Genomic DNA, 12,485 nt, shown 5'->3' on the forward strand with positions numbered 1-12,485 from the left:
CATAATTTTTTGTTTCACGATTTTCATTATAAACATGTATTATTAATATGTAATGTTCTATCCTCGTATCTTGCTTATCATTTCTATTAGTCAAATTGAGATAACATAAGCATCATCGTTGCATTGCTTTAATAAGGCGGCGGTTTGCATCCTTATCCTCTCGCCTCTTTCCATAACATATCTAATTCTATCAAATAATATTGATGAACACAATAATACCCTTTCAAGTTCCATTTCTCCATTGCATGAAAAATGAAGTTAAAAGGATTTTCCTCAATAACAATACAATTATTTGATGCCACTAATAATCTTTTTCTGGCTTTCTCTTGCCAACTATTCTAATCAAAACCATACACATAAGAGCCACTACATCTTTCTTATTATTGCCACCAATTACCACATACTCTAAAAATACTTTAATTAATAAAATATCAAACATGATTCATGGAAACAGATCAGTTCCAAACCTCCAAATCATCATGTATATATAACTAAATATATACATAATATAATAACTAATATTATATATATGATTGATGCGGTCATAAAAACAGTCGATCAAATTGATGGATTGTTTTTCTACCGCCGCAGCAATCTTGATCAATAATCTTCAGGTTTTGGAAACTCATTCAAGTCAGGTTTAAGAGTAGAACTTGTATTGGAGTGAACATGATTATTCAAAGAAGTTTCAAAAGCATCAACTCTAGCACCAACTTGAGTAGCTTTTTTCCTTATCAAATCCGCCGACATATTCTTCCCATATCTTTCTTGATCTTCATCGTCATCTTCTCGATCCTTAAACAACAATTCTGGAAAATTAAGGTTTGCAGACGGACCTCGAAGATAAAATACGGCAGTATCATATGCACGAGCAGCAGCAATAGGAGTTATATAAGAACCTAACCAAATTCTTGATCTCTTGTTTGGTTCTCTAATCTCTGCCACCCATTTTCCCCACTTTCTCATCCTAATTCCTCTATAAGGTTTCATCTCTTTTTTCTCTTTTCTCATACTCTTATTATTGTTGTTGCTATTGGTTGTTGAATTCATCGAACAAGAATAATATTCTCTATATCTTCTTCTATACCCTACCTACCTAATACCTATCATGTAACTAATTAAACTATAGATATTGTTGCTATCTTATCTTTCTAGTTTCTTTAACAATAGCCTTCCCATGTATTTATATAACTGCGAAAATGAAAAGATATAAAACAGTGGAGAGAGAGAACCGGAAGAATCAATACGAGAGATTCCGTTCACACCCGGAAAACACCTGCCCCTAATAACCATGTTGCTTGTGTTTCTCCATTTATATAAATATCAAGATAGACTTTTTATATCATTAAAAAATTATTAAAATTGGACTTTCATGATTTGTAACAATTATTTATTTTTATTTATACAATATTATTAAGAATTGAGGTAATTATTATTAAACATGAGTTATTAATTTTGTATTATAATTAACTTGTGATTAAATAAAAAATTTATTTATTTTATCATAATTAAAATTTAACAAAATTTAAATAGGGTTTTCAAAAATTTAAGATGTCTTCTATTATAACACAAATAATATATAATTTTAATGAATTTGATCGATTTTATATTAATCAATGATTTAATAATATTATTAATAATTATTAAAATAATAATGATTAAATATGAGTTAAAATATTGATAATATCAAATACATTTATTTTACACCAACAACCAATTTTTATGCATATTTTATCACTTTATACAACAAACCGATTTAAATTAGTGAAATGAATGGTATAATAGTAATAAATTTAGAAGTCAAATTTAATAAAGTATTATTAGTAACTAAAAAGTTGAATAAATTCAATTTGTAATTTTAGCATTAATTTTTTATAATAAAACTTTAGGGAGTTTAATAACAATAGATAGCTGTGCACCGAGTGAGAACATTAAAGAGCATTTGTCATTTTCTTTTTCGGCAAAAAAACAAGAATGAAAATTATAGAGCAATAAAATTTCCTTGTGTTGCATATCAAAGTTGCCACGTGGAGAGTTTCTTTTAGGAATAATAATAATATTAAATTATTATAATAAAAGGTGGCCGACACAACCTCTCATAACCATCCTTGTCTTTGAATCACAAAAATTATACCATTATTATTTTTTAAAAATATTTCTTTCATTTACAGTTTTGATCTAATATTTTGGATTACTCACGAATTTAATCTCCTTATTTTTTTAAAACAGTTTTAGTTTTCTATTCTAATTTTGATCCCAAAAATGTTTCTGTAATTTTTTTTCAATGTGTCACATTGACAAAAAGGAATAATTATTTAATTTAAACATTATATTTAAAATAATGTGTTCTTCGTTGCCCTAATTTTCTGAGTCTTCACATCGCTTTCTATTTCTTCTTTATTTCACATCGTCATATATATTTCTTCTTCGTTTCACATTGCCTTGTTTCAATCGTTAAAAGCTTTTCAAGATGTTATGGGTTCCGAGTCTGTGCAACTATCAAGTTCTTCTTCTCATTCTAGGAGGAGAAGGATGCATTGTTACTGTGGGTTGGATTCACCTTTTGTGACTGCATGGACATCTCAGAATCCAGGGTGAAGGTTATATGATTGTGGGTTGTACAAGGTTCATCTAAATCCCTAATTGTTAGTTTGTATGTTTATCTTGTAAAGTCAAAATTATGGGTTATCCCTAATTTCAGGTGTGTTTTTTTGTAGGAAAGTATGTTCATTTTTTGAATGGTATGGTGAGCAAATTTAAGACTTGTCATAGGAAGTGATTAACTCACTTTTGAAGGAGAATTGAAGAAGAGTGGTGGTTCAGCTAAGGAGATCGATGATGAATTCAAAAAGAAGATCAAGATTTTGGTTATTGCTTTGGTTTTGTCTTGAGTTTTGATCATCATTTTGATCACAAAAAACTTGATGTAATTTTGTAGAACAAGTTGTGATGATGTTATAGTTATGTTACTATCAAGGTATTGTAATGAGGATTTTTTGTAATGTTATTGGGATTTTAATGAGGTTATCTTGTAAACTCAATGTATAATGAGGTTAATTTATAATATTAATGATATTTGGATGAAGTTATGTTGTTATTATGTTAACTGACATAAAGCAATGTTAACTGATGTATCATGTTCCTATCATTGTAAATTCATTGTATTGACATAAAAATGAGGTTAATTTGTAAACTCAATGTATAATGAGGTTAAGTTGTAATGTTAATGGTATTTGAATGATGTTAAGTTGTAATATAGAACTGATGTATAATGTTGCTTTCATTGTATATTATGTGAGAAAATCCTAATACTTCATTAATAATGGATGAATTAGAAAGAGTCACAGTAGGTTTCACAATAAACATGTGATCCATTACACAAAACAATCAATCTGATTTTAAAGTAGTCAAACCATTACACAAAAAAAAGGACATTTGACGACATGTTTTGTGAATTAGTTTCTTGTGTTTGGGGCACTTGTGATCCTTGTGTCAACACATTGGCTGGTTCTTTGGTCGATTCCTTCCTTTGCTTCTTAGTCTTGTTAACCTTGTTACTACCTTTGGCTAATTGACGGTGTGTCGTTGTTTTCCCTTTGCAAGTTCTTGAATTGTGCCTAAAGTCCCACAACTTTTACACTTAACAGTGGTCAAATTTCTTGGTAATACATTGCTTGAAGTTGGTTCATCATTATCCCTATTTATTTTCTTCTTAGGTCTACCTGGAGCTCTTCTCATAATCGATGGATTAATTTTTTCCCATTAGTTGCAAGCCAGAGTCTTAGTCCATTAGATGACATAATAATATACGAATAACTTGCAAAAAAGCTTGATTTGCTGAAACATTGTGTAACATATACATCAATTCAAATAATGCAATTCAAGTATACTTTAGTTTCAATATGATACACAAAGACAGTTCAAGTATACATCAGTTTAGCATGATACACTATGTAACTTCATTTCATCATGATACATTAAGCATGATATACTAAGTATGATACATAAGTAACTTCATTTCAGCATGATAAAATAAGTATGATACACAAGTAACTTCATTTCAACATTTGGTCCCAGCTCAGCAATAGCTGGTACCAAGCCTTATAAAAATATAATAGTGTTAATATCTTAAGTGGATGTGCAAAGTTAATAACTATAAAAAATAGTAAAAAAAAATATCATATGTTGGTCTGAAATGAAACCATAAGACCTTCGAAAAATATTATTCAGGTCTTCTAATAATAGATCCAAAATCTGATTGTTTCCATCTTTTCCTATTGCTACCATTAACTGTCCACCATACTCACCCTTCAAGAAATATGCATCAAGACTAATTAAAGGCCTACATGTATGTGCAAATGCAACTTTACACGCCTCAAGACATGCATATATTCTCTCAAAAATAGGTTCGGTATCAAACATACCACACTTGATTATCACTGTAGTATTAGGATTAGATCTTCTCAGCTCCTCAGCAGAATTCCTCAGATAAGCATATTACTCAGTCTCAACTCCTTGTATTAGTTCCAATGCTCTTGTTTTGGCCCTATATGCTTAAGTCGATGACATTTTCACAGCCACTTTTCAAGTGACTCTGCAATCAATCCCTTTGGCCTAATTTCAGGTGTATGTGTCAGGAGTGGTATAAAATTATTAGCTAGCCATTATGTTTTAGCTTGCCTATTCTTAGTAGTCATATGACATGTGTGATCATCAGTCAGACCTACTAACTGCCAGAATTGGTTTGCTACCATTTTATTAAATCTCATGTAAAATGGACAGTCCTTATCACACTTGACAACAATTCTTTTACTAACATTTTTCTTAAACTGCAAGTGTTTTTCCTTTCCATTGCAAATGACTTAACTACATCTCTAATAAGACTGTTCGTGGAAAATATAATTTCAAGCTCAAGTCTCACATCATCCCCACAGTCAGACATTTTAAATTTGGGATACTTATGTTCATCACCTTCATCTTCATTTCCTTGGGGAGTATCAAGGTCATCTGATTCAACTTCATGGGCTTCTTCAAAATCAGATGCTTTGGTTGATTCTTGGTTTGAAGATACTTGGAATCTCGCGTGGCTTGGAATCTCGTGTGTCCAATCCCAAGCATCTTAATTTAATTCATCAAATTCACTATCCCCTAAATCATCCTCATCATTTTGCACAAAATCTTCATTTTTCTCACTTTTATCCACATGTTCTTCATCATCAAAGTCAATCTTAATTGGATCATGTACATGTTTAACATACTCATTTACCTGTTCTTTTGATATAACAATAGGTTCATCTACTATATGTTCAACGTAGATATTAGCAAGGTCATAATTATTTATGTCTTCCCCAAATTTCAAGACATATGCATCATTGTTAAGAGGTCTAAGCCCACGCTCAAATGAAAACTTCGGGTGATGATACCACATGCACTTGATTCTTACATAACCCAAATTGTTGATAACCTTGATAAAGTCCATATAAGACATAAAATCCACATCAAATTTCCAATCCATTTCTAGCCCGCCTAGAACAAAAAAAAACTCAGTAAATTTTAAAACAACAAAAATCATTTGAATCAACATCTCATCATAGAAACCAACACAAAAGACTAAGAAATAATCAATAATCAACCCAAAAAATATTCAGTTAATTTTGAAACAGCAAAAACTCAATTCATAATCAATAATCAACATACCTAGAACAAAACGTAGGATCTTTCCTTAGTTCAAGACAAAGGTTGTCCATAAGATTAAGACATTTCTGCCAGCAAAATCAAAGGGAATTTAGGGTTTTCGAATATCCTAAACAAAAGAGTAAAAAAATCAAGATTTAGGGCATCGTATTGCCTGGAAACGAAATTGATGTTTTCGAAATCAATGTTTGATGTGTTTATGACTGACTCTTCTTCGTTATACCTTAGTGTGTTCTTTGTTCTCCCATTAGCGACCTTCTTGGGTTCATTCTTCCATTTCCATTTAGTCTGGTTCTTCGTTTTGCATGTTCTTCATTTTTCGTTTTATGTCTTTATGTATTCCATTTCAATTTTGTATTTTTATTAAATTTTATGTTTTAATATTTTGTGATATGGAAAATAATGTAATTCAAGCACATGCCATGTCATACAATGACCGGACACATATTAAAAAAAGATTTTATATAAATATTTTTTTTTACAAAATTGGATGGGGATCAAAATTGTTTAAAAAGAAAATGGAAGACGACAATTGTAATTTTGTTATGGATAACAAGTTGCGTTGTTATCTTTTCGGAAGACAAAATCAATTATCTTCAAAATATATGCATTATTCTAATTAATATAATATTATATGAATTTTTTCATTATATGTAAAATCAATTGTTTGTGATAATAAAAAACAAAAAATATCAAAAGTAAATTATATTTCAAATTAAAAAATAAATAATTTTCTAAAATAATCTAGTAATTAAAATTTTATTATTTAAAAATAAATAAATAAAATATTGCATATTAGAAGTCACGTCTGACCGTCTAATATTTTTCACAACTATCAATTAAGTTAATTTTAAAATATAATATTTTTTTCTAGAAGTTGAGTTTAGTTAATTTCTTATGAAAAAAAATTAATTATGAGTAATCAAATATGGGATTTACGTAAAATAAATGAGTTTTAGTTTGGGATGATGATTATGAATTTGATGCGTTTGTAATTGGTGGGTGTAACAGTGGAGAGGTGGATGAAATCGGTTGGTTAGTGATGTCGGTGTGGTGAGTAAATTGACGGTAGGATTTGATTTGGATGAGAATAGAAGGTAACGTTCAGTCCACGCTAATAAAACAAGAGCCCACGTGTAACGGACATAATGCAGTGGATCTTTGGGACATTCAATGTGAGTCTTTCTTGTTTTCAAGTGACTCTTATATGTACATAATAATAATAATAATAATAATAATAATAATAATAATAATAATAATAATAATAATAATAATAATAATAATAATAAAAATAATAATAATAATAATAATAATAATTATTATTATTATTATTATTATTATTATTATTATTATTATTTTTTATTCAGATTCATATATGATTCTAAAAAATATAGATTGTTTATTAAAATAATGCGTGTGTCATTTGATTTGATGATTATATGTATATTTTTTAAATTAATAAAGTTTTATGAGAATAAATATTTTCATCTTATTATATGAAAATAAAATTCTAAAAATATAATAGTGATTTTTGTTGGATTTGGATTCTCTTAAAAAGATCCAAATATAATTAGTTTATTTGTCTGACTTATTTAAGTGGAGATAATCAATTTAGAGTAGAGAGATAGAGAGAAAATAAGGATTCAAAAGAGAGAAAATATGAGAGAAACTCATTTTCGTTTTTCTACAATCAATCTCACTAAATCAACCATCTCCGATTTATTTTAACCGTCGGATCGAGCTCAAATTTGGAGGACAAGTTTGTAACACATATATTTAACTTTTGACCGTTCAGAATTTCAAAACAACGTTTGAGATGAGAGTTATCTGCTTAAAACTGAAGCTACAGATTTGAGAATTTTTTCAGCTTTTTAATTCTTATTTGTAAGCTAGTTTGCTTTGTGATTTGCGGTTGTTAACACTAGTTTGTGAATCACTTTAAAACTCTATTGTACCCTTAATTGATTATAGTAGAGTTATTTCTTTGGTCTGAATGATTCGTGGTTTTTACTCTCATATTGCTGGATTTTCTACATTAAAAATATCAGTGTTCTTTTATGTCTTTATTTGTTTGATTTGTCGTCTTATATTTATTGTTGATCCTCAGGGTTCCTACAAGTCTGCGTATTTTTCTATTATTGTGTCTTAATTTTCCATCAGAGTGGTATCAGAGCTCTTGGTTAAGGGGCTATTTTACTTGTTTGAATGATGAAGTCAAATAAAAAGATGGAGATGATATTGTTAAATGATTCTAATTACCATTTATGGAAGGGTAAGATGAAAGACTTACTATTTGTGAAGAAATTTCATTTACCGATTTTTAGTTTCGCAAAGTCGGATTCAATGTCTGATGAAGAATGAGAATTTGAACATCAACAAGTATGTGGTTTTATTTGACAATATGTAGAAGATAATGTTTATAGTTATATTACTAATGAGACACATGTAAAAACTTTGTGGGAGAAAATAAAGTCCTTTTATGCCTCTAAACAGGGAATAATAATTTATTCTTGTTGAATAGCTTCATAAGTTTGAAGTATAAGAAGGGGACTTCTATTTCAGATCACTTGAGTGATCTTCAAGGGCTCCTTAATCAGATGTCAGGAATGAATATCAAATTTGATGATGAACTTTTGGGACTATTTCTATTGCTATCTTTACTAGAGTCTTGAAATACGTTTCGGGTTTCTATCACAAGTTTTACTCCAAGAGGTATTGTTTCTTTGGAAACAACTAAAAGTGGTATTCTTAATGAGGAGATGAGAAGGAAGGCACAAGATTCTTTATCTCAACCCTAGGTACTTGGCACTGAAAATAGGGGGATAAGTCATAAAAAGGAACCGAAGGGTGGTAGAAAGAATATCATAAGCAAGTCCAAGCCACAATACAAGAATCTGAAGTGTCATTATTGTCACAAAATAGGACACATACAAACGTATTTCTATCATAACAAAGACAAGAAGGGTAAGTCTAAATAAATATACCATGAAGGTCATGATGATGATCGTGTTACTACTGCTACTAGTGATGATCTTGTTATTCTCCGTGATCATGAGTCTGTTAATCTTGTATCAGAAGAGAGCATATGGATAGTTGATAATGGTGCTACATTACATGTTACACCAAGGAAGGATTTCTTCACATCTTATACTTCTAGTGATTTTGGAGTGTTGAAGATGGATAATGATGGTGTATCTAAGGAAATTGGTGTTGGTGATGTTTTCTTGAAAACCAACATGGGAATGTGATTGTTGCTTAGAGGTGTCAAACATGCTCCAGATGTCCACTTTAATCTAATCTATGTGCATATGGTAGATGATTGTGGTTATAATTATCACTTTGGTTCTGAAAAGTGAAAACTCAACAAAGGTAACTTGGATGTGGTTATAGGGGGAAATTTCTAAACTGTATTGGATAAAAGCTTTGGTTGATAGTGACAGTCTGAATGCTATTGACATGGAAGCATCTTTGTGGCACCGAATACTTAGTCAGATTAGTGAAAAAGGGCTGAATGTTTTGGCTAAAAAATATGTTCTTCCTGGATTAAAGAATGTAGATATGGAGAAGTGTTCTCATTGTATGGTTGGTAAAAATACTAGAGTATCTTTCAAGAGACATCCGCCCTCAAGGAAGTCAAAGTTGCTTCAATTGGTGTATTCTGATGCTTGTGATTCACTAAAGGTAAAATCGTTTAGTGGTGCAGTTTATTTTGTTACCTTTATTGATGATTGCTCTAGAAAACTATGAGTTTATGCCTTTAAGACAAAAGACCAAGTGTTGGAAAAGTTCAAAGAATTTCATGCTTTGGTTGAGAGCAGACATGCGAGAAGCTGAAATGTGTTCGTTCAGACAATGGTGGAGAGTATTATGGACCATTTGATTCCTATTGCAAGCAGCATGGTATTGCACATGAAAAGACTCCTCATAAAACTCCTCAATTGAATGGATTAGTAGAGAGGATGAATCAAACACTAATTGAGAGAGTAAGGCGTATGCTCTCTGAAGCTAAGTTGCCTAATCAGTATTAGGGTGATGCACTTTACACGGTAGTGCATGTTCTTAATCTCACTTCTACTATTGTTTTTGTGAGGGCAAATATACCTAGTCCTTATTTTAATGATGTCAAACCTCTATATTTGCCCACATCGTGTCTTTGAATAATATCATCATAGCATAGAAAGCATTCATCCTTTAACATGTTCAAAATATAGTTTTCGTGTGTTCAAGCATATAGGAGCATATCTTATATGTGAATCACACACTTAATCATAGTAAACATCCTAGGTTTATAAGAGATCGACTTAAATTGGTCATAATATGTTGCAAAACTCATTTTTGGAAATTTAACCTATGTGAGCCGACTCATGACTCGGAGCAAAACCTTCGGGTCCGAACAGGTTGACTCATTCCTGGAAAACCTGAATGAGTCGACTCATGCACTCTATAGGTCGACTCATTTCCCAATCATATTGCCACGGTTCCGAACAGGTCGACTCATAGGTCGATTCAACCATGTAATAAACTCTGCTTGAGTCGATTCGTCACATGTTTCACTTAATTTTCTACTGTATAACTTTGTGAAATTTTTCTGTTATGTTAGTTATTTGTCCATACATCATATAAATATTCAAATGTATCTTCTTCAACATTCGAACAAGAAAAGTGAAAGATATACACCAAAGTGCTCATTATCTTCATTCTTCGTTGCATTTCTCAATAATCACACATAAGAAAAGTGAAAGATATACACCAAAGTGCTCATTATCTTCATTCTTTGTTGAGCATTGTGCATTGCAGCTGTGATAACGTCCAAATAAGATTGGATTATCTTAGTTTGGGTTGAGACTTTGTGTGGGTTTTTCTTGAATAAAACCCTTAAGGTTTTGTCCTCCAAGAATTGGGGTTTTTTCACTAACCTTTGCTTCACAGATTCAGTCGAGTGAAAAGTTTGAAGAACGGGAGGTTCGATCAAACAAGTAGCGGTAAACGGAGGATTGTGAAGAAATCTCAGGGTTCAAGCAACTTGCATTCAAAATCAGCCGAGCTGAAGTTTTGGAGAACGAGGTGTTCTTCCAATAAGGTAGCGGTAAACAGAGGTTTGTTCGAAGTGCTTGAAGAACTTGGTTCAAATCGAATCAAGAGGAGAGAATAGAATAGGATCTGCAACAACTCTAGTGGTTGATAGCCAGTGATCATTTGTTCTCTTGTATTAACTTTGCAACGTGTTAATAAAAATATCTCAATTCTAGATTTAGAATTGAGGGCAGACGTACCCTAAGCGAGGACGATAGGGGAACTGCCTCAACAAATCCGATCTTGTTCTCTCTATCCCTTAACTCTTTAAATTCTGTATTAATTACTTTGTGTGTGAAATTAATCGTAAAATCAATATCGCTTAATTGATGTGCATATCAATTGTTTGAGTAAAATTTTGCACATTCAACTTGAGTGAAATTGATACTTTGTGTGAAGTGCACACCAAGTGTTCGAAAAAATTAATTTCGCACAAACTTAGTAATATTTTCCTTGATCTCTTATTGTGTTGAGCATTATTAGAGGTAACGATATCAAGGATCATAGTAGTTAGTTGATTGATTTAGATAGGGGTTGATTTTCTCTATCTTAAGTAATTTCATTCGGTTCACGTATATCCGATCTTTCCATTAACATGATCGTTTAGACGATTTCAATCTAGGGTGCTTCCGCAACCGTTTGAAAACATTTTTTAAAAAGCGCTTAATTTCAAAACTGATTATTCAACCCTCCATTCTAGATCGGTAATATCGTCTAACAGCTTTGAACAGTGAAGTTTCAGACAAATTTTGGTTTGGAAAGAATGTCAAGTATGATTATATGAGAGTCTGGGGTTGTAAGGCTTTTGTGCATATTCCAAAGGATGAAAGATCCAAATTAGATGCAAAGTCAAAATAATGTATCTTCATAGGATATGGACAAGATGAGTTTGGTTACAAGTTATATGATCCTATAAGGAAGAATCTTATTCGAAGTCGCTATATGGTGAAGGGGAGAGCGATATATCACTAGATGAGAATCTTGGTGAAGCTCTAGAAGGATCTCAAGTTCAACTTAGGCGATCTAAAGACATAGACAACCTTCTACAAGGTATAATTCTAATGAGTATGTGACCTTGACTGATGAGGGTGAACCTGAGTGTTTTCAAGAGGCCATGGAAAATGATGAAAATCAAAAATGGATGGATGCAATGCATGATGAGATGAAAACATTGCATGATAATCATATTTATGGTTTAGTGAAGTTGCCTAAAGGAAATAGAGCTTTGGAAAACATATGGATTTATAGAGTTAAACATGAGAGCAACTTTAAGTCTCCAAGATATAAAGCCATATTAGTGGTGAAAGGTTTCCATCAAAGAAAGGGTGTTGATTTTAATGATATTTTCTCACCTGTTGTAAATATGTCATCAATTAGAACCGTGTTGAGTTTGGTTGCTACTCTTGATTTAGAGGTTGAGCAAATGGATGTGAAAACAACATTCCTTCATGGTGATTTGGAGGAAGAGATCTACATGAAACAATCCGATGGTTTTCAAGTTAAAGGTAAAGAATATAATGTGTGTAGATTGAGAAAGAGTTTATATGGGTTGAAGAAAGCTCCAAGGCAGTTTGAGTCTGTTATGTGTGATCAAGGATACCAGAAGACAACTTCATATCATTGCGTCTTTGTTATAAAATTTTCTAACAATGACTTCATTATCCTATTGTTATATGTTGATGATATGCTTATTTTAGGGAAAAATATTTCTAATATTA

The 12,485-nt window shown here is 31.3% G+C and overlaps 1 protein-coding gene and 1 long non-coding RNA gene across 2 annotated transcripts; one reads left to right on the forward strand and one right to left on the reverse strand.

Annotated features, from left to right (window-relative positions):
• Positions 1-204: 204 nt before the first annotated feature.
• Positions 205-1,293, reverse strand: LOC127097060 (ethylene-responsive transcription factor RAP2-1). The gene has a single exon (XM_051035572.1). The coding sequence runs from the start codon at positions 1,048-1,050 to the stop codon at positions 601-603; it is 450 nt and encodes a 149-aa protein (XP_050891529.1). The 5' UTR covers positions 1,051-1,293; the 3' UTR covers positions 205-600.
• Positions 1,294-2,380: 1,087 nt separating this feature from the next.
• Positions 2,381-3,085, forward strand: LOC127096805 (uncharacterized). Its single transcript, XR_007792828.1, has 2 exons — positions 2,381-2,625; positions 2,718-3,085. It is a non-coding gene; the product is annotated as an uncharacterized LOC127096805 (long non-coding RNA).
• The last annotated feature ends 9,400 nt before the right edge of the window (positions 3,086-12,485 follow it).

The sequence above is a fragment of the Lathyrus oleraceus genome, chromosome 6, assembly GCF_024323335.1.
Source record: "Lathyrus oleraceus cultivar Zhongwan6 chromosome 6, CAAS_Psat_ZW6_1.0, whole genome shotgun sequence".
In the NCBI taxonomy this organism is placed as follows: Eukaryota; Viridiplantae; Streptophyta; class Magnoliopsida; order Fabales; family Fabaceae; genus Lathyrus; species Lathyrus oleraceus.

Excerpts from the sequence above, each read along its gene's own strand:
- LOC127097060 (XM_051035572.1), bottom strand. The coding sequence starts at position 1,050 with ATGAATTCAACAACCAATAGCAACAACAATAATAAGAGTATGAGAAAA.